Source organism: Larimichthys crocea, chromosome XX (genome assembly GCF_000972845.2).
Source record: "Larimichthys crocea isolate SSNF chromosome XX, L_crocea_2.0, whole genome shotgun sequence".
Taxonomy (NCBI): Eukaryota; Metazoa; Chordata; class Actinopteri; family Sciaenidae; genus Larimichthys; species Larimichthys crocea.
The window spans coordinates 9,221,764-9,244,408 of record NC_040030.1 but is presented as its reverse complement, the minus strand read 5'-3'; the positions used below and the strand labels follow the sequence as shown (position 1 = coordinate 9,244,408).

At 40.6% G+C, this 22,645-nt stretch overlaps 1 protein-coding gene across 4 annotated transcripts in view; it reads left to right on the top strand.

Annotated features, from left to right (window-relative positions):
- Positions 1 to 22,218: 22,218 nt before the first annotated feature.
- The window catches only part of cacna1c (calcium channel, voltage-dependent, L type, alpha 1C subunit), a 128,834-nt gene continuing 128,407 nt past the window's right edge, over positions 22,219 to 22,645 (top strand). For all 4 annotated transcript variants that reach the window (XM_027272375.1, XM_027272378.1, XM_027272376.1 and 1 more), the window contains exon 1: positions 22,219 to 22,510. In XM_027272375.1, the coding sequence (XP_027128176.1) occupies positions 22,293 to 22,510 (218 nt within the window). In that variant the 5' untranslated portion in view covers positions 22,219 to 22,292. The remainder of the gene's footprint in view (positions 22,511 to 22,645) is intronic.

Here is a 22,645-nt window from a genome sequence, read left to right as displayed (position 1 = left end):
CAGAAGAACCTGGTCACCAGGAGGAACACAAAACAACACACACAATTCAATCTCTCCGTTTGCTCAGTGCCAAGATACAGGGAGAGCTAGAGTACATAATATTAACAACCGAGCCAGCAAGTTATGTTTGGATGCTTGTCAAGAAGCACATTTACAGTCATACCTGGGCAGCGAAGCAGCTGGATGCATTTGGAATTCTTAAGACACACTCAGGTCTTGGAAGGAAAAAGATTTTCTTGCCTCACATGGAGGTTTAGAAGTCAGTGTTTGGCCCTGTGTTAGTACAGTGTCAAAACTACCTAGCATCCTCATTCGTTTCAATGAGACTGCAGTTTTGGCACAATAGGGAACCACAAACAGACAAAAAGTTGATGATGTCTCAAATTTGCCAAAACAAAATGCAGCATCATCTGGCAGCACACCACATTTGCCAGTCAAACACGTCATCAATGTGGAGGGAATGAGTAAAATCCATACACTGTAGAAATGAAAACAGACGTAGTGTCCATGTCATCTGAAGAGACGTCGTGAAGCTCAGAGTGTGGTACCTCTGGCTGTTGCCATTTTGGCAGTCCTGCTTCCGCCGAGTCCCGGCTAATCGGAAAATGGGCAAAGACGTGGTGCATGGGTGGAATTGAGGCGGGCTGAATGAAGCCATGTCTGCTCAAACAAGCCAACCTGTCAATAAAATGTTATTTCTGCCATGAAGTTTGGCATTTTAACATAGATTGACTTTTTTGAGGTTGCCACTTGATAAAATCCTGCCTTGTCTTGTTTTTGCTTTCTGATGAAACCTTCAAATGTATGGATCATATTATTTATCTGCTGGTAGCACAAAAAAAGCACCTTGGTGTAATTTCTTAACTTCAATAATGTGTCCAGTGAAATGTGGTCAAGTGCAAAGAGATGAACAGAGGATTGGAGGAGGGTTGATGATGGGCCAGGAGGCGTGGTAGTGAGGAATAGATGTAGATGGGGTCACATCCTGAGCCCATGTGGTTTCACCTTTCCGTCAGGCTGTGGTACTTTTATTAATTTATTACTAAAATAGTTTGCTAAGCATACAGACTGTTTTTTTCTGCTTCACACTCACACAGTTACACACATTCACACCTGGGAGCCTCTGTTGTGCTTGTTTTGTGGTGTGATTAGCGGATGCACCATGCATATCTGTTATTGGCAAGTCGTATATCAGCTTCCCTGCTTGCTCATTCTAAGTCACTGTGGATATTAGCATATTGCTGAAAATTTAAAAGCCGAACACCCACAGGAATGCATGATGCTGAACAGCAATGACATATTTTATTCCATTTAACTGGCTCACATGCCAGGATTTTATACCTTCACTGATCACAAGTACCATTTTCTCGCCTTTTTGATCGTTCTGCCTGTGTATTCGATACGATCTGCTGCACTTCTGTTCCAATCTTGCATCCTTAATGCATCAATAAAATGTCAAATATGAAAGGAAAGACGAGATAAAAATATCCAAGGTGCTATTTCAGTCAGTTTGTATCTTACCTTAGCTTTAAAGGCACTTGAAAAACCTTGTCTGTCATTTTCTCTTATTCACTCAAGGATCATTTCAAAACGGAAAGCATTTTCTCTCTCTATCATACATTGGATACTCAAAGAAGTGCACTTTACTACAAATGCGCAGCAAATAGGAACGCAATCAAATGCAACGCAGGCATTGTAGTGATAAAATGGGGTCTCACGGCACCATAAAGGAAAGAAGAAAATAGAAGCGGCATAGCGATGAAGGAGACGTTGGTTGTCAGCATCATTTCTCCTCGTTCGTCAAGAAGTTCACCAAGTTCACTTCCTGCTCGGCGAGGTCGCATCACCCTGCTATGACATGATTGGTTGAATAGGTACCATCCTCCCCTTTCACACACACACACACATGCACACATGCACACAGGCAGAGCTCTCTCTCTCTCTCTCTCTCTCTCTCTCTCTCTCTCTCTCTCTCCTTCACCCTTTTTTTTCCGCCAGAGTCCAAAAATACCTTTAAAAACCAATTAGTGGAATTAATTTCACTTATAGCAAGTTAATTATTTTGTGATGGATTGAAAAAAGGAGGAGGTGATGAAGAAAGGGAGAAGAGGAGGACAATGAAAAGAGCAGAAGAACCTGAGAGAAGTCCTAAGGGGAGAGCTAAACTTAGTCTCTCTTTTCAGTCTTTCTGTCTCTCTGTCGCTCCTCCTTCCTTGTTCTTTATCCGACCAGTCTATTTGTCTCTGTTTCTACCTGTCTGTCATCCTCTTTCTTTCTCCTGCACTCTCTATCCGTCTGATTTGGTGAATAGCCTCAAAAGGTCTAGGCAGAAGGACTGTCTATAGCTGTGAAATGTAGTTTTTAAGCTAAACTCAAGGTTGTGGTCCTCTGAGGGTGCCAACTGTCTATCTATCTGTATGTCATGTATATTTTAAGTTCCCCTTTTGTACGTCTCTGTGCTTAATGTAGTCTAACCAACTTTCCCTCATAGAATTCATGATGATTTGTCAGAAAAAATCAAAATACTTCCAGTTCATACAGACAAACGAAAGAGCAAATGCTTATTAAAGAGGACTTAAGCAGTTTTTGGACTAATTTGACCTCTATTGAATCATTGATTTATATCGGAGGGGTTGTTATTTACAAAGTGTGCATGTGTGTGTGTGTAGGTGTGTATGTGGCAGACATTTCCTAGCATGCTCTGGGTCATAATCAATACATCATTATTAATAAGGAGTGGAGGCTGAGGTTTAGAGGTCAGAGGCCACAGTGGGTGTTAAAGGTTAGTGTCGTATGTTGTTACGTAATGATGTCAACCGCAGAGACACACACACACACACACACACACACTGTTTGGTGGATGCGAGGACTCTTCATAAGTCTTTGATTTCCCTGTTCTATCCCCATCTGAAACTTTTTTTAAAAGCCTTGGAGCAATTCCCAAACTTTTCTGGCGGTAAGCTGTTCGATCGGCTCACTGTTGTGCAGCGACGGGACTGGTGGAGGGTTGACCTCTGTGTGTGCTGCATCCTAGGGTTTTCAATGCTGTCAGTACGATGCTGAGCAAGCTTATACCTTCCACTAAAACACAGTAGATGTACTAAAGCCTTTGCACAAGACAGACCAGATAAATGTTGCACACACCGAGGTCAAACTAGCCATTTTACACTGTATTCCTTAAACAGAGTAAGAAAGTGTCTTGAATGGAAACGCTATTATGCCATAAAAAAGAGTTATGCAACAGTTCAGTCTGGGCTGTTATATATACAGCAAGCTTTATATTTTCTTCTTTTATGTGCTGTTGTGTTAGTGAATCACTGCTCTCAAGTTTATTTTATTCAGTTCTATTGCACAGATTTCATCTCACGAAGTAGATGAAGTTCTCTTCTCTTCTCTTCTCTTCTCTTCTCTTCTCTTCTCTTCTCACCATTACTATCCACAATTGTCTGTGGTCCCCCCCTCTTTCACCCTCCCATAGTCAGTCTGGGAAAACTTCCAGTTCAAAATGCCACATGGCTTCCCAGTATTCCAGATTTTTTATGACTGGAAGTGTCGAATTCCATTGGAAATGCTGCTCGATCATACCATTCTCTGGGAGAAATGCTTTAGCCTTTGTGTGTGTGTGTGTGTGTGTGTGTGTGTGTGTGTGTGTGTTTTATCAATGTTCCCATTACTTAAACGGGACAATCCCACGGCAACCGGAGAGAAAGAACGAAGACAAAAGCAGAGAGTAGCATAAACTTTAAACATACACATGGACCTCCATACAAAGTTAGGAGAGCGTGTGCGAGACGGCTGAGCTGATGGCACTTCAGTCTAAATGTTTACAATGGGACCATTTGGTTATGAAATGAGGAATGCAGGATAGATAGAAGGCTGTTCGTGGCCAGCCATCTAATAGTTTTATGACTCAGAAGTACTGGCAGTCATGAGGTACAATTGTTCTGTGTGTGTGTGTGTGTGTGTTACAGTCAAGGCATGCACATGAGCGGTAAATGAGAAGTCACTTGTTGTTTATTGAGACATCTAACCTCTCAACCACATAGCCACACACGCATAACACAACTTGTAGTGACACATTGTGGTTTTCTTTTCTTGTCCCAGAATATCACGATCATCTTTCGAAACACACATGCACACACACACACCATCAGGCAGGGGGTGTTTTTGTCTTGGCCTCCCACCCTGTGTATGTTGAAAGAGCTCCATAGAGACTAAATTCATCAAGATGATCTGCTCAGCCCACGACTGTATTGGTCGATTGCTCAAGCCTCCTTGTATTAGGCATGGACCCTCTGCACACTGGGTGTGTGTACATGTGAGATTGTGTTATGTGGTTATGGTCAGTAGTATACTGTTGCAAAAAAAGTGAGTAATCTTTTTACAAGTCATGGTTTTTTGTTTTCATCTTTGGTTGTTTGGATATTTTTAGTGTTTTATAGTTTAAGAAAGCGTCACTTACAGTAAACAACAGGCTTGACGTGGAGCAGTAAACACTACACTACACTACAGCACCTTTCAAAGTTTTATTCAACCTCTAATTGACTGCAGGTGTGAGCTGATGATGGTGAAGGAGAAGGTTGTTTCTTCATACAAAATCCATTGTGTGATTTTTGCATTTGAATCTCGAGAAAACAACATAGTTTTGGTCATGCACTGAGCAGTTTTGCAAACTGAATCACTGCCAGCCTGGTGTTTGTGTCTCGTATTCTCTTATTTTATTAATTATTGTTCTTTAAAGGTACAAGTAGGCTGATTTATTTTTATTTTTAAAAAAAACCAGAGCTAGCTGTTTCACCCAACCTCTGTGGCCATGAAGTGAAGCCGATGTGCCAAAAACTGCAGTTCTTCAAGCGTCCACATGAGGCTGGCTACAGAATCAGTCAATCTCCATAAGTCCCAATATTAAAATGCTGAACTTCACAACAGAAATAAACATGTTTAAGTCTTTATAGCTAGTTTCCACATTGACGTGACAACTGTACTGGGTCTGAATTTCTATATAACTCAACTGTTCAAATTATATTAAGGTTTAAAGTTATGCATATTTAACAGAGTGGCCACTTTAACTGACAGGTGGGTGCCATCACAGGTGACTTGTTTGAGGTCCCAGGTGTCATATAGCCCGCCTCAGGTCCACCATCGATCCACGTCTTTGCACATTTTTAGATTAGCCTGGAGGCAGCAGAGGCAGGACCGTGGCCAGAGCCACCACACTCTAAACTTCACTACCACTCTTCTTCACCAGCTGCTAGATGCAGCTTTATATTCACATGAGGGTGGTATCAATCTTCACATATAACTTAGAAAGCGACTAAGCATATTTCCTATGTGTATGTGTGGTCCTGGAAATACAGCATGTGCTTCAGACAAGTTGCTACCATGTAAAATGCAAATAAAAGAAACCAGCACTACACACATGATCTCAACCAAACGGATGCCACAGTGGGAGGCACCAGTTTGGTTTTGCTGCTGTAACTGTGTTCAAAAGGAAGACACGACAGTGTGACACGATAAAGAGAAACCAAAAAAAAAAGAGTGAGAGAGAGAGAGAGAGAGAGAGAGAAAGCATCAGAGAAAGTGAGAAAAGGGGAAAGCTGGATGTGCGACAGAAGAAAGATGATGCTACTGGAGCGCTTGTGGATGACTCATCCATAAGCTAGAGATGCTTCACGGACTCACACACAAGAATACACACAGAATCGTGAATCCTCAGACACACACACACACACACACACACACACACTGCACACAAATATTTAGTCATACGCCTGAACACATACGCAAACGCACATTCACACACACACCAGTACACCAGTCATCCATTAGTCTGATACTGATTCACGGAGACATGCGTGTTGGTTCAGCAGCTTGTTCCTAATGAGCCAAAATGGCCGCTGCCGCGCCGCAGTTTCCAGGCCAGAGCAGGGAACGGCCCCAGGGGCAGAAAAACTGGGCGAGAGGAAGGATCAGAGGGGCTGGATTTAAATGGAGCTCATTAGCTCATGGTAGCCATGAGAGGTCCCTGCACACTGAGGAGAAACACACACACGCTCACACACTCAGGCATGCATGCAAACACAGATGGATTGTCTTGTATACATACAATACGGGCGCGCACACACATGCACACATGAGTGCTGCTGAGTTATTTTTACGAGAGACAAGAGGTAGAGAGAGCAGGGCAGAGAGAGGCAGCATGCTTCAGAAATATGGGGAAACGGAGAAAGAGGAGCAGGGTTGGTGAGCTTTGGTTGGATGGGACGACTGGCAAGGTAGTGAGCGCTGCAGATGGCAGAGAGACTTGCATGTGCATTTGTGTGTGTCGTACCCCCTTCCCTGCCTTCCCTGCTTGTCCACCCACTCAACATATGTCCTCCTCTCCTCGCCTCTCCTCTCCTCTCTTCTTTCCTCCCCTCCCCTCCTCATCCCTAATCCTTTTAATCATCATATATTTTGTTGTGTCATTTCTGCCAGTTTTCTGTGTGATTACAAATGTGGGTGGTACGCATGTTTGTGCCCTTTGTGTGCCACTTCACTGCTTTCTGATGTATTTATATCCATGAACGCACACATGCACTCGCATACACACACACACACACACACACATGCCTTTTTCACTCTGCAGCCAAACTCTCATCAAAGGGGTGTTTGATTTCGTCTTCTGTTGCCCAGGCCCCACATGTCCCCGTAGGGAGGGGCTGAGCTATAACCCACTAAGCTTCAGAACTATAAAAAAAACAAACTAAAAACCTTTCAGATGCTTTGTGGGTTTTGTCAGTTAAACATAGTGCTAATCTTTTTTAAGGAATTTCACATGAGATTTGTCCACTCTATTTTGTAAGGACATCAATCACTGGTGAAACGCAGCTAACATACAATAAAACATATAATGTTTATGATGATGTAGGTAATGGAAACTTTCAGTTACAGATAATATGTAAATATATGTTGCTTGATATATCTTGTATGATACAAAGGTCACCTATCCATAGATGTTTTTGCCCATAATTTGTGTCAGTTGTTGACAGTTTTAAAACTCAAGTGCTTTAAGCTGTGGAGAGGAATTGGCATCTGTGCTACTGTAGATCACAGGATACAGTATGGTAAAATAATGTGTTAATGCTAATTTGATAGTTCAGTCATTTTATCAGCCTGAAAATGTCATCAACTTGTATGGCTACAATGGATAATTAAGTTTATTATTGTATTGCATTACATAAATACACAACACAAATAAATTGCATGCTGCATTATCAATAAAACCGGTTACAAGATTTAAATATCAAAATGGGGTTTAAAATCAGATAGTTATTTAGCAATAAAAACCTCCTCAGGTAGTCTCGGTAACGTGACGGCAAAAAGCTTGTTCATCCTGGTCTTTAGCCTAGGAGCATGAACAACCAGCAGGTTTTTTTTTCTGGAGCCAGACGGTGAAAAAAAAAATCAATAAAACCTTAAAAATCAATCGTGAAATCCCCAAACAAACAGGTTGGTGAAAGGTGTAAGTAAGAAAGATATAAGATCATTAAAAATGAATCTCATAGTTATATAAAGGGGCACTTTAACACAGGAAGTTCAGTTTGATCAATAGTATTTGTCAGCTTTGTCAGTTTAGGAAAATATCTGACCATGTCACCATGCTGAGAATCAAGTAAGACTGTAATCATGTTGTCAACCTGTTGCTTTTAAAAATGACCTACGGTAGCATTTTTTTTCAGATTTTCACCCATCGACTGTCTGTTGCACAACTTAAATTGAAAAAGGTATTTAGTTCCTACCTCTGTTCCCATGGCCCCACATCTCCTGATGGGGGGATGTGCAGAATGGGTAGGGCCTGAGTCATAAACCCAACACTCCCTCAGAGACTGTGGCGATGCCAGACTGTCGAGCTAAACTATGAGAGCACATTCATTAGCGTTTTATTGCCCTGTAGTCTCGTCAATTAATCACAGGCGCGCACACACTTTTTACGGTCCTACACACAAAAACACTTAGAGGACCATACAGCACAGAGACATGCATTGTGCGTCGTCCTCGCTTTGAGACGCACAAAGACATTACTGCACACGTGCTTCATTTGACAGCTCCCTGGTGTGTTGTATGTTAGACCACAACTTCCGTCTAGGTCAGTATATCTGCTCCTCTGAAATCACTTACACACACTCACAAACGTAATGTATCCGTACCTCCTGTGAGGACACTTATTGACTCCACAGTAAAATGGCGTCACCCCGACTCCCCTCTTCTCTGTTGATGAAGGTTTTATTGAAGGAGTCTTAATTGTGGTTAATTGTAGTTTCATTTATAGTTTCAGGGACCTCTGTATTTGTGTGGGATCTGCAGATAATGAGTGTTTCAAGAGGAATTTTATGGCGTGTTCTTCTTAATGACTTTAGTAGCAGTACAACGTTATTAACCATTTTACAACACCTATGATTTGCAATGCAATAGTCTGTCTTTATCTTTTTTCCATCTTGGATTTTACAATTCAAGCTGCCTATGAGCAATTTAAGTTGCTTTTTATAACATCTGGTCAAAAAAGGCTTGGACACAAATAGATATCATCTGGTTGCGCATTCTCAATCAGAATGAGGTGCTGTTTCTGACACAAGGCTTATTGTTTTTTTTATCAAGAGCAGATACACAAAGAAAGAAAATAACTTTGTGTTTACTTTTCAGGGATGATTTGCACAATCTGTTAGAAAACAGATTTAATTGCACATTTTCTCTTGTCCTTGACGTTACTGTATCAGAAAGTACAAGGTCTGCATAAAAATGTCAACATTCAAAGAGTGCTCAGCACTGTGTGCTTGTTATGTTAGGATGGCCTTGGAGCTAAATCAGTGCTGAATGAAGCTGTGGTAAAATGTGAGGTATTTAAACAGAAGCATGACACACGTGAGGAAAATGTAATATATGGTATTTTTTATTTTCTGGATATTCACGTCAGAGAACGAATACTGTGAACTGACTGATTACTGGTGGTGAGATCAGATGAGCATTTGATTAATAGCGTTGACATGACGTGTGAGCGTACACTGTTGTACTGTTGTTTTACAAAGTCATTATTATATTATTATAGCTGAAGTCATGATAGTACTTAAGTTTATTTGTCAGTTTTTAGTGTGTCTTAATGACTCGCCAATTCATGGCATTTCCTTTTACATCCTTTTGTAGACATTTTGTGGTATTTGTGAGTTATTTTCCAAAAGAGTAAGACAACAGCAAGCCATAAATCCTTAAAACTGCTGACACATAAAAGCATAGTGCATAATGTCAAGACAAACTTTATAATCTACTGCACTGAAAATGTAGACGTGACACATTTGGACCCTCAAAAGGCCTCTTTAGTTGTGTTGCATCATGGTTTTTGCAGTTATTTTTATTCTTTTTTTTTTTTACTCTATTGAAATCCTGAGCACGACTTTTGCATGTCACGTCAAAGTAGTGCAGCAATCATGCAGTCCAGATTGATTGCTTGCTGTACCACCAGTTTCATTCTGTGTTTTATCTGCTGCTTTTATGCCTGTTGTGAGGCTTGTGGATTTGTGTATAGCAGCTGTGTACGGTGCGGTTTCGTTAGCAGGGCATACAAAGTCATTAAAAGGACAAAAGCAATTGTCATTCTGCTGTTTTCTAACAAAAGTCTAATATCTAAATTTGCATTTCACTTCATCATATTATAAGCTTATGGTTGATAATATTATGGCTCCGTTGAGAATTGTTTATTAATCATGTTAAACAAGTGGCTGTGTTTTTCAGGCTGAGACTTCTCCAGTGGGGACTGTTAAAAGTTCAGGAGCTGGCAGTCCAGACTCTAAAAGTCAGAGGGACTGACCTCCTGAGCATCCCAAACCAGCTCAGTGCATTTATACACCCTTTCTTTGTAAATGTGTATCTGTGTAATACTCTAAATAGAACATTAAAAAATAGAGCACTGAATGTGCGCTGTGTAATGTTAATTTGTTGCCCCTTAGATAAACACAAAATATTGATTTTTCACTTGTTTTGGCCTAGCTAAAAAAAAAAAAATCAAAGTTTCACACAGGAGGCAACAACAACAACAAAAAATGTTTTGTGTATCAAAATTTAATTTTTCTATTACTATTCAAAACACTTCAATTTTGCCATCTGTCAACAGGGACAGTTAAGGCAGCCAAATAATGTGAAATATACAAGTTAAAATGGCATACACAGTGAAATGTGCTTCTCAGAAACAGCTACTTTAAGTGTGAGTGTGTGTCAAGTCTGTGTTCAGTATGTACGGTGTATAGTTTATTTTTGGCATTAATATGCGGTGCAGAACTGATATTTCTGCAGGGATCAAAACATCAGCACATCAGTGGCATCAGGGATTTTTTCTTAAAAGTGATGCTATAATAAAATTCAACAAAGACTCTGTTCAGAGTTAACAAATTGTCTTGTTATTGTCTTGGGACTGCTTCACTCTGTCAACACATAAAGACATCTCACTCTGAAACTATAAGACTAATAATTTTAGTTTTTTGGTTACCTTGCCTTAATGTCACGGAAATGCAGCTTTTAGAATATTAACTACATTTTCAATCAGATCACAATAATTCAGCTTTAAGCACTCTTCAGCTTCCCAGTGCAACCACAGTCTCCCGCTGCTGGCTGCTGGTTGATACCAATGAGGCAAATGAGGGTTACATTCTTTGCTCAAGGGCAAAAAGAGTTTTAGTCATTCACTTTGTCTATGTAGACTTAACTGCTATATTGTTGCATTTTTAATGTGACAAGCCTTTACCCTCTTGTTGACCCTGCAGCTGATGTAACAGTTGGTAGAAACACGCTTTGCTCATTTTTGCAGTATTTTTTTTAGAGAGCGAGGTCGGGAAGTCCTGCTGGCATGCTTGGCAAAGACGGAGCAGGGAAGCAAAGAAACAACCTTGAAAATGTGCTGTTACCTTTCGTTTCCCTTTTGTGTCTTGTTGATATGCGAACAGGATCACAAACAATAAGTAAATGGAGGAACAGTCACTTATTTGTGACAGAAATGCAAAATCTGCCATGTATGAACTGTAACAGTCAAGATTTTGAACATGAATCATCTGTGTATTGGCATGGCCAAAGTGAAAATATGCTTTCAGTGTACATTAGATCTCTAAATGTTGGTTCAGGTTGGATATACAGAGTTTAGAATACAGTCACACCTACTGTAGAGAAACATCTCTATAAAAGGATCCTTTTCTTTTTGAAGAATACTATTTCTTATGTGAACTTACGTGGAGATGAGCTCAACTATTAGTTCAAAGTTTTTTAAAATGGGCCACTATGTTCAGCCAAGTGCTTTTGCCATGGTAATCCATCCACTGTGAAGGTTTATTTAGAGACCACTGGAGCATGTTCATTTCAGCAACAATGCCAGGGGTCGCCCCAAAGAAATTTGGAGATTGGGAATGTTCCAGGCTTGATTTTTTTTTTTGTGTTAGTGTGTTTCCACTCTATGACTTGAGGAAGTGTGCCATCGAACGTGCAAGTGATGGTTTGGTTTGCTGCCAAAATTGCAGAGTTAGCAGCCAAAGCAGATATCCATCAGTGTTTGGATTCTGTCTGGTGATATTTTCAAAGCCTGACTGTTGAATCAATGCAAATCCAACACTTACACCAGGGATATAAAAATTAAAGGTGGTATTATTTTCTGTTTATTGGTTACGACACATCTCTCCCACAGTATTACAGACACTGTTTGACTCTGTAACCGTACAGGTGGTCACATGCAGCTCAGTTGGTATTGCATTTTAATGACCTTGCCAAGGTTAGGATGTCCATTCAGTGAGACGACGCATACAGAAAATGTATGCATTACTTACCGGAAGGCACAGGATGAAAGCGTTGTCTAAATGGCATATTCTGTAATTATAGGAGCACATAGAGTACAGTCCAGAATAAAAAGAAAAAGGAACAAAGGACAATGACAAAAGGAAAAAAAATTAAACAAGGACATTTAACATGGAGACAAACAATGCACAGCCCCTCTGGATCCATCACTAACAAGTACTGTAGGTCAACTTGTTTTTACCTGAGTTTCTGTCTCAGAAAGCAAAAACTATGCTTTAATGGTGGCCTCGTGATGTGAAATAGGATCTATTTATACTGTTTCAATCACAGCAAATTGGATAAAAGTGTCAGCTAATGTGGCTAATATGTACATTGCAAAGACAGATGGAGATCCTGAACATAAGGCACAACGCAAAGAGAGAGAGACAGGTAGAGAGACGGTTCGTATCTGGGTTACTCTGGCCTCACATCTTTCCACTGCAGATGAATATTAATAAGAAGTTATTAATATCTGCTGCCTGCACTGTGTGTGAATATGTGTGTATGCAAGGTCGACATGGAGGCGCAGCGTGAACGAGCCTTCCTCCTCATCGCTTCTCCTCCTTCTCCTCTTCCACACAACCCATATCTCTGTCACTTTTTGCTCTTCTTTCCTCCTCCTCATGCTCACTCTGACTTTTCTCTTTCTCTTTCTCTTTCATAAGTTCTTTGTTTCCCTTGTCTTTCTCTTTCTCTCTCACTTGTTTCACGCCTGCATTCATTCTTCCTGTCTATCAAAGCTCCCTGTGTTTCAAGGAGGGATGCTGATACTGATGCTGGCATGTCATGAATCAAAGCAGAGTGACATCATTTTTTAGTTATTTTATTCTCTCTATTAGAATTATCTAAAGGAGAAAATGTGTGTCATTTTTTGTACAGTGCTGTAATTGGTTTTTTAATTGTAGCATCCAGCAGCAGTGATGACTGGAACATAACTCTCTGATTGTATGAAGGACTGACATCATAAGTCATACATTTTTTGCATCACTTAGATGTCACATTGTCTGTCTACCTTTGTTGGCTGTTTGTAATGTTACGAAGTGTACTTAACTCATGCATTTATGTCTGCTCTGGATAGAAATAAACATAAGAGATCTATGCCCTCTCGCCCCTGCTGGTTAGCAGAATTGTAGATACACTTACTCGTATACTCAAAAAGTCAAATCAAAAACCAATAACTCTATAAAAATAACACAGCTTCCTAGAAATGAGGTATATAAAACTGTACAAAACCCCCCCATATAAAAACGACATGTGGTTTTACAGGGGGTTGCATGGGAAATTACTGCACCCGATCAAGAAACCCCCATAAAACCACAACATTTTGGTTTTAGTACAGATTAAACAGTCTGTGATTTGTTGATTAGTGATCTTTATAGGTGGTAGGTGGATTGTTACCCTTTTAAGAGCCAGGCTAGTCTTTATGCTAAGCTAAGATAACCAGCTCGTGGCTGTAGCTTGAGATTTACCATACACACTTGAGAATGGTATCAGTGGTATCAGTCTTCTCATCTAACTCTTGCCAACCTTGGGTGGTGGGTCGACAGGTCCTGCAATTGGGGGCACCTAGGGCAGACCATGGCTGGTGCACAGAGAGCACAGAAGAAATGAAAGACCATTCAATGTTTAGATATTGACTTGAATTTTATGTAATGTTCACACCATACCTGCACACAGAGAACACAGGAGAAATAAGAGCCAGCAGTGTTTACTGCAGGTGACTTCAGAGTGGCGGCACACTCCACTCTGCACCTGCTTTCAATCAGCACCTGAATCACAGCCATTGACCCAAAGTAAACATTTGCCCCCTCGCAACACACACACACACACACACACACACACACACACACACACACACACACACACACACACACACGATACAAAGGTGAGTTAGTGTGATGGTGATGATACAGGTCTACTCTGTTACAAAAGAGTACTCCTCAAAATATCGAACCAGTCCTGAAAAAGACTTAAATGTGAATTTTTCCTGTGCTGAGGGTTTTTAAAAATCAGATGATCTGAAATCACATGTTGCATGGTGTCAAATTCTAAAATCAGCTCCAGAGTTTATGTATTTGCTCTGAGGAAAGACAAAAAATCATCTGAGGAAAATTTACATAAAAGAAGATAAGACCTTGTTGGATTTGGCATAGACCATTCATCTAGCCCACCAAGGAGGTGAATTGACTTTGAGTGGTTTGAGTATTAAAACAGCTTAAAACCATGTAGTCTTATCTTTGGCTAAATGTTAGGCCCCGGAGGATTTACTGTAGTTTGTCATTGTTATAGCAATTTTCACTTGAAAAGGAATAAATGACAATTATCTATGTTTTACGGTAATCTATTGATTTCCTGAATTTTATGTGAAAAAGATTGCCATTGAGAGGATTTATTTTACATGAAATTGATTCATACTGTGTTAAACTTTGGGTTTGGGTGTGTAGGTAATTGAATTTTTCTAACCGACCACCCCCTATTTGCATCAATATTAAACATTAATTTGGATGTAAAACACTTTGGAATAACACATCCATACATTAGAGTCTCATTTGTTTTACCCTATACTTCAAAGATGTGCAGTCTACCACCCCGACCTCCTGGGAGTAGCAAAACAACAGCCAATCGGTGCTTCAGTACCATGATTCACAGCTTGAAGGTCGGGCTGGGCTGTGATAAACTAGAAAAGTCCAGATGACAGTGAGCAATGTGCAGCACGGAGCACAGATGCATAATTTATACATACGTATTCCCTTGGCATGTTACTGTCATATCTATCTCATGTGGTGGAGGAGTGCCGCACACACATTTCCTCATTTCCCCCCTCCACTTTACTTCCCACTCCAGATAGTATGTTACAGTTTAATGAATAAATCCATACATGATGGGGTTTTTATAGGCAGCGTTCACTACAATGAAATGTGCAACAATGCAGAACAGCATTACAAATACCTGTTGCTATGTCGTTATTAGAATGACCTCATTTATAAGACAAAGAAGGTAAACGTGCCCTTTTTGTTGACAGGGAAAAATGGGACAAACAACCTCAATTGTAACCGACAGAGGTGTGTCTACTGTTCTGTAGTATTCAGATAAATGAGAAGCACTTTATTTTCAATGTGCAGTAAATGAGCAGGAATTTCCCTTGACAATAGGCCGTCCTCTTGTCCATGAAGAGAGAATATTCTGTACAGGATGACAAGTTTTCAGTTTGTTGTTTAGCAAGCCTGTTCGGTCTGATCACAAAGCGTGTGATTAGCTGCTTCATGTGTTTTCCTTGTAAATCGCATGCATGTCCTGCTCATGCTGTGTGGGTTTCGTATGTGTGTGCGCACTTCTGTGTCAGCACGTACTGTAATCGTCTGTTGGGGAGGTCATAGATCAAGGGGAGCAGGTGTGTGTGTGTGTGTGTGTGTGTTGTCGTTCAAAGGGTGTGTGTGTGTGTGTGCATGTGTGTGCACCAAGGGGAGCAGGTGTGTCTGTGTGGTGTGCTCACTCGGCCAGATAATGGGCACATATGGACAGAGCGAGAGATAGACAAATGAGAGACACCCACACATATGCACACACGTACATACAGCCTACGAAATTCATGCACATTTACACAACCTACGCAGACCAGTCTTTTAGCCTGTTTTTGGGCTTGTATGCTTGCATATGCTCCGTGCATGTATGTGTGTGTGAGTGTGAACGAGTGGATGACACATAAATTAGATAAAAATAATAAACGCTTACAACCGGTATTTAGGATGACAATGATAATGAGGGTTAAGCATAATGGGATGTCATATAAGCTCTGAAAACGTCACAATTTCTAGGCAAAAAAAGTCCAAAGGTTTCCAAAGTGGGAGCTAGGACTCCCCAGGGGGGCTCAGTGACGTCACACAGGAGTCATTCATAGTAGTTATTAGTGATCGAAAGGAGATCATATATAAATGTGTGTGATAGCTCAAAGATACAGTAATTTGGGGGAATTCTACTGATCTTTACACCTTCACAGAGTTTGAAACTAATACTAAACTAAAACTAAACTAAAGACCTTAAAACAGACTTTGTTTTATGTATTTGATGTAGTCTGAAGTGTCAAACAGCATTATTAGGCTAACTAGGTGAACTTGTCTGAGTGAGGGTGCAAGTCTTGATCAGAGTCAGAAAGTGGTTGTTAAAGGAAGAGGCAAAGAAATGTTCTTGCACGTGCGATTAGCGATGGACTAGCCACCTTTTTGGACTATGTAGATGATAGAGAGATAGCAGAGAGAGAGAGAGAGAGAGAACAAGCGAGAGAATACTTGTCAGCTATTTGAAAATGACATAGAGGGAAGTGATGGGGGAAACCGCGAGAGGCAGTGGAGCAAGAGAGATGAAGAAAAATGGGGAGATGAGGAGGGATAGATTGATGGAGGGAAAGGAGGAAGGGTGCATGGCTGAAAATGAACTTGTCCGCTTGCTGGAGAACCAATGGAGGGAGTGACAGCTCTATAGATTAGAGAGAATAGATGGAGAAAAGGGGGATGAAGAAGAATAGAAGCGGTGACGGGAGGAGGGAGGGTGATTGTTCATAGGTATGGGGGGATGAGGAGGAGAAAGATGTACAAAGGAGAGTGAGGAAGCAATGGGAAAGAAGATATGGATGAGGAAGTTTGGTAATGATTAGGAGGAGGAAGAGAAGGATGAGGATGTGGAACTAGAAGGGGAGAGGAGGAAAAAGAGGTACAGTAGCAAAAAAGGAGGTCATCTTTCAAAAGAAGCAACAATTCAGCTGGGATGGCAGATGACTGGTCTGAGTGTGTGTGTGTATGTGTGTGTGTGTGTGTATCAGTGTGTGTGTGTGTGCGTCTTGTGGGATCTAAATGTGCTGGAAAAAGACGGCCATTGGTCAGGCCCAATTTTCTGGACCTCCGTAAGGCTGTTAATAAGATTACTCTTTTTTCAGATTTTGAATTAGAGCTGCCGCAAGGTGAGGGTCCTCTGTGTGTGGCTGCATGCGTGTGTCCCGCATTAATTAGTGTCTGATCAGGTGTCATCATCAGTTAATTGACTGATAATTACATCATCGCTGTCCACCCAAATAGATCCCTGTTGGGAGGATGGCGGAGGAGGAAGAAAAGCAGATGGAGGGCAGTGAGAGTGAGAAATGAGATAGGCATGAATGAAGAAAAAGAGAAAAGAGAAGGGCACGCAGAGGAGATGACAGCGAGAGACTGATTTAGAGTAGGATAATCTGATTGGTCCCCTTCGCTGTCTGTTATCTGGTTGAGCCAATTAAATATGTAGAGCAAGGAAGTTTCAATGACTGCAAGTTCAATGCTGCTGTAATTTGTACTGGAGCTGTATTTTGTTGGTAAGCAATATGAGACGGGACAATTTGTAGCACACTCTTTGCGTGAGTGTGTGTAGCGATGACATTTTACAGCAGAGTGCTTGGAGCTGCGGTGATAGCATCTCTCTCCAGTCTTTATCATTAAGTAGATAACAGCTCCGGTGACTTGGGTTTGTATCGCAGCTCATTACAGTTTGCAGTTCAGACCACACTCAAGTTCGCCTCAGTTAGGTGCACTTCAAGTTTAGTTAGAGTGAATGCTGAGTGTCTAGAAATCTGTTTGACTATACAGTCATGTGATGGATGGATAAATTATTGGATTATGTCCTGTCACTTTTGGTTAGGCACATTAGCGCTTCAACCATTTTTTCATCATCCCTCTTTCCTTTTTTTCTGCTCCTGCTCGATTTTAATCTCCTTCTCCTGTTTCCTCCTTTTTTTCTTGTCTGTGTATGTTCCCTACTTCTTTATCATCTCTGTTTCTGTTCTCATCACAGCATATCTATCATTTCTCCTTCCATCAGTTCTTTATTCTTCCTTTCTCCTCCCTCTCCCCTTCAGCTAGTATCATATTTCCACAAGCACTGGGTTTATTTTTTTTTTCAGAATAAAGAGCTGCTAATGGAATTATAGTCATTCACATCAGCACGCACGCACTCCATCATACAACACACACGTGACATGACTATGCATGCTACGCACACAGTGATACATGCAGTCAGACAGATTAGTGAGCTCAGTATTATTAAAGTTTTACCCTCTTCTAATCCTCACACTCTTAACTCATGCAGCGCAAACACGCACACACACTTACAAACACACACACACCCTCAGTGGGGTACACCCTGTGAGAGGAGCAGGCAGTGTGAGATAAAATGATCACGCAGCAGTACAATATGCTGAAAGTGATTATATATATGTGTGTGTGTGTGAGACAGTGAAGGAGAGCAAAAGAGAGAGAGAGATGCTGATGTGCAACAGCAGTCAGGAAGCAGATATTAATTCACACTGGAGTCAGGAATGGAAACAAAAAGGAGGATATTTTCCAGTGTAGAGTATGGAGAATCATCTGGGAATATATAGTAGGTGCAGGGCTCGAATGTGTGTGTTTTAATGCTTTTATAATAAAAGTACACTTTGGTGTCCGCCAGAATCCATCTAAAATGAATCCCAGAAAAACACGGAAAATATGGTTCCATCCCAGTAATGCTCCAAATTAAAACCACAGTGTTATTTCCCATAAGGCACATCTGCATCTGATACCAAGTGACTTCACCGCTGATGAATGTAAAGAACACCTCCTTGGGCACTGTATTCAAAAGCACACCCCTCCTAAATATTTGCAGACATATCTTGTGTGTTGTTGTTTAGTCATGGGCCTTTGTTTTAAGATCACCTTTAGGGCATTCCAGTTTTATTTTAGCTGTAATACAAAAAAAAAATAAAAAAAATAAAGTTTATTTATATGGCACTTATCTAAACAAATATTACAACACGCTTGACATAAAAGAGAGTAAAAAAAAAAGAAAAAAAAAGAAGATATTACAGGAATAAAACCAACAAAAACAATAAAATGCGGCAGAAAATAAAAAAATAATGGAACTATGGAGTACATTATTTGATGTAAAGAATCCAAAAACTAAAATGAATGAAAGGCCATTTGATGAGAATAAGCTCCATAAGCAGGTATAAGGCGTCACCTGGTCACATGAGCAGCAAGCAGGGTTAATGCAGGTGTTTTCAATGATACTAATTAAGGTTAAGTTCCATTTATTGCAGCGGTGAGTTTCCAGTGAGCAAACATGCAGCACCCTGACTCTGTTTCACCTGAATGGAACTGGACCTTAATTAGTATCATTGGTAACACCTGTGTTTGCTCTACTATTTCTTGTCAAAGTAGCTGCCAGTGTACCAGTGTGAGGGATTGCAAGACACTTTTGTTTCTCGTCTCATTTTTTAAAGTTATTTTTAAAAGTTTAACTTTTAGTTCAGGAGGACTGGTCCATGATGGTTAGCTTGTTGCACAGACTGGAGGTGGAGGTCTTTGGAGGAAGAGGCTTTCTGGTAACTCCAAATTTGTTCTGTTAGCGTTATGTAGCTAAATGACTAGCAAGTTGTTTTGTTTGTTGCTTCACTTTTAGAGTTTCCTGTGGTCCTCATTTGTTAAGCTAACTGCTAAAATACATTTCCAGGTGTGGAAAGTACCTGGGTGTATATATATATATGTACGGCTTGTACTTGTAAGGTATTTCAGTGTACTACTACAACTATTACATCATTTCGGAGACAAATCTCACATTATTTGGCAGCTACTTGCTGGTTAGCTACTTTCCAAAAGATATAAAAAACCTTGTCGTATACTGTATTGTTTTAGGTGCATATTAAAGTCATGAAATGAGCTCCCACTCCACAAGTTACAAAATAAAATGCTGCAACAATAACAGTTACAATAATTTAATAATTCATATATAATAATACAACAATGACCATTTTACTTTTTCACTTTCAGTAGCTGCTTTGCTTTCAGGGTCCTCCTGTTGTGTATCTTGGCTCACTGTTGCATTGTCACGGCTTCGTTAATGTTATTAATGACACCTGTGCTGTTCCTAAGATAATAAGTCAAGATGTACGGACACTTCTGCAGAACATTTGGCTGATATATCCTCTGTACTTTTATTTCACACTTGTAATAAAAAAATTATTAAAGAGTAGTATTGCTACTTTTACTTAAGTAAATTATTCGAATACTTCCTTCACTACTGCATGTTCAATTCAGAAGATGCAGTTTGTGGAGTCGTGGCTTTGGAGCTGTGGTAAGCCACACTGATGGAGGAGGGATACGTAAGAGAAAGGATGCCTTAATTATTAATGGAACTAATTACTTTTTCTGTAGAGTAATTTGTGAAGCAATGCAGTTTTTAAATGAGTAATTAGTGAGGAGTAATTTATTACATTTTCCAAGTAACTTGCCAGACACTTAATTAATTATCAGTGCCTTTAGACCACCAAACAGATGGCGTGGCTGAAGCAGCAGCACCTGTTGATATTTTACAGTAAGCAGTGAAGAGAGGGGAGGTCAGAGGTGAGCGGCTTGATGTTGTAACATTACATATTGTGAGCTACTTAGTTGCTAAGCAAGTGTGTTTCTGACAGAAGTCACACTCGGCTTTAGGACATTGTTTTTGGGATGATACAGATGTCACAGTGTGGGCGCCTTCATGATAACAAAGATAACTATAGAAACTTTTTAAAAACAAACATGCAAAGGAAAGTGCTTTACACGGCTGGTTTCAACCAGTATAAAACATTTCAGGACTGCAATGAGGCTAATAATTAAATAAAATAAAAATGAAATACCCAACAATGATATCAGAGGATTATAAATATTATAATAATAACTGTGTCTGTGTGATATAGTTACAACTCCTCAGGATGTGATGTAATGTTCCCCCAGGCCCTCATCCACTGTGAGTTCATATGTAGAAACTTAAAGCTCCGAAGTGAGAGGAATGGGATTTCAGCGGATATTGTTACCGCCCTGTAATCGTACTAAGCATGCAGGATAAGTCTATCTCTCTGCGCCTCCTCTCTCTAACCCCTGTACCTCTCTTCATCCTTCTCCCTCTTTCTGTCTCCTTATCTCTGTTGTAACAGCACAGGTTGGATTAACTTTACAGGGGTTCTTAAAGTTTTTTTGTATTCTTTCTCTCCCAAAAGTGGCTTTGCATTTATGGGATTTGTGTATTGGTGAATTATGTTTGGTCAAATGTGACTGGAATCAGCAGATTGATAATTTGCTGAAAGCACTGATGGTTTCTGTTTTAATTGGGGCGTTACCTGTGCAAAAAAATGTATGAACTCATGGAACTAATATTTACCACATACAAATCCATCTGAAAATGGTGTATTGTTTCACAGCGTGTGAAATAGCAAGAGCATTTGTGGAATCTTTGTTCACATGTCAGGATGATGGCGGGCTGAGAGGATGTTATAGCTGTCTTTAATCTGGCTAAGCATATAGTATGGATAATCCGTGCTCTCTTAGAGTACTTTTACTCAGTCAGTCTTATTTCTGCAATTTGTCAGGGTGATACGTTTTATGTAATCTCACTGAGATTATTGTAATTCTATCGCTCATTTCTTCTTTTCTTCCTGTAAGTACATTTGTTGTCTGCAGCCTTGTAACTTGATTCTGAGACTTGGACACGCTCTGCATTTGTCCCCCACAGAGTTAATGTGTAGTCTTTCACTTTTGGACTACAATACTAAAAATACTAAAATGTATGTTTTCCTTATTTTGAGATTTGTAAATGTACTGTGATGCTTTGGAAATTTGGACAAGGAACTTGTAAAATCCTGAAAACTCTGCCTCTATACTGTGAAATGCAAAATGAGAAACTGTGGCAGCAACAGTACAGATATTTATTTTCATCCGTTTTTTAAAAGCTGCAATTTAAACAATGGTCTGTGAAATGATCTTAGCACAGAGAATGATTATGCCCGCTACTAGTTGCTAGTCTGATGAGTGATGTTGTGTGTGTATGTTGACACAAAGTGAATAGACTGCATAACCTACACAATATGCTGAGGAGTTAAACAGCACACAGTTAGCTCTGTTGTACTTGCTTGACAGATGGGAGTATATTAGTCATCGGCCTATTTTACAGGGAGACACTTAAGTGTCTAGAAAATATACAGGGCTCACTAACTGATATGTCAACAATTCAAACGCCTTTGTATCCAAAGTAAACTACCAAACTATAAAACAATTGAAGGAAGCATGTGTGATGTATTAAAGGAACAAGTGAATCACTTACAGACTGAAGAATATGATTTAAGAGCTTACTGACAGTTGTGTTGTTTGCTAACTTCTTTTCTCCTCCCTCTTCTCCTTCCCTTCCTACTTGTCTTCACTCCAGGCTCCGACTACTCTCCTCCTCCCCCCCTTCCTCGCCCTCCTCCCCCCGGCTTGACCAACGAGCACACTGGTGGTGTTAGCCATGACCATGATGGAGGAGGGGGCGGGGTCAACCACGGGGTGGGCGTGGTGGGCCTGGCCCCGGAGCACATCCCCACACCGGGGGCGGCCCTGAGCTGGCAGGCCGCCATCGACGCTGCGCGGCAGGCGAAGATGATGGGCAATGCTGCATCAAGCGGAGGGGCGGGGCTTGGGTCGGGAGGGGGCGGGCCCATCTCCACGGCCAGCTCTACGCAAAGGAAGAGACAACACTATAGCTCTAAGCCCAAGAAACAGACAACAACGACAGCCACAAGGCCACCACGGGCCCTGCTCTGTCTCACGCTCAAGAACCCCATCCGCAGGGCCTGTATCAGCATCGTAGAGTGGAAGTATCCTTTATCTAACCATGAGTGGAGACCTGTTGTCTGCAATGTGGAATAACATACATGTTTCACTCTCACTTTCAGAAAGGTTTCATGTTTTTAAAGGTTGACATTAATAAATTAATTCACTTTTGTTAGATA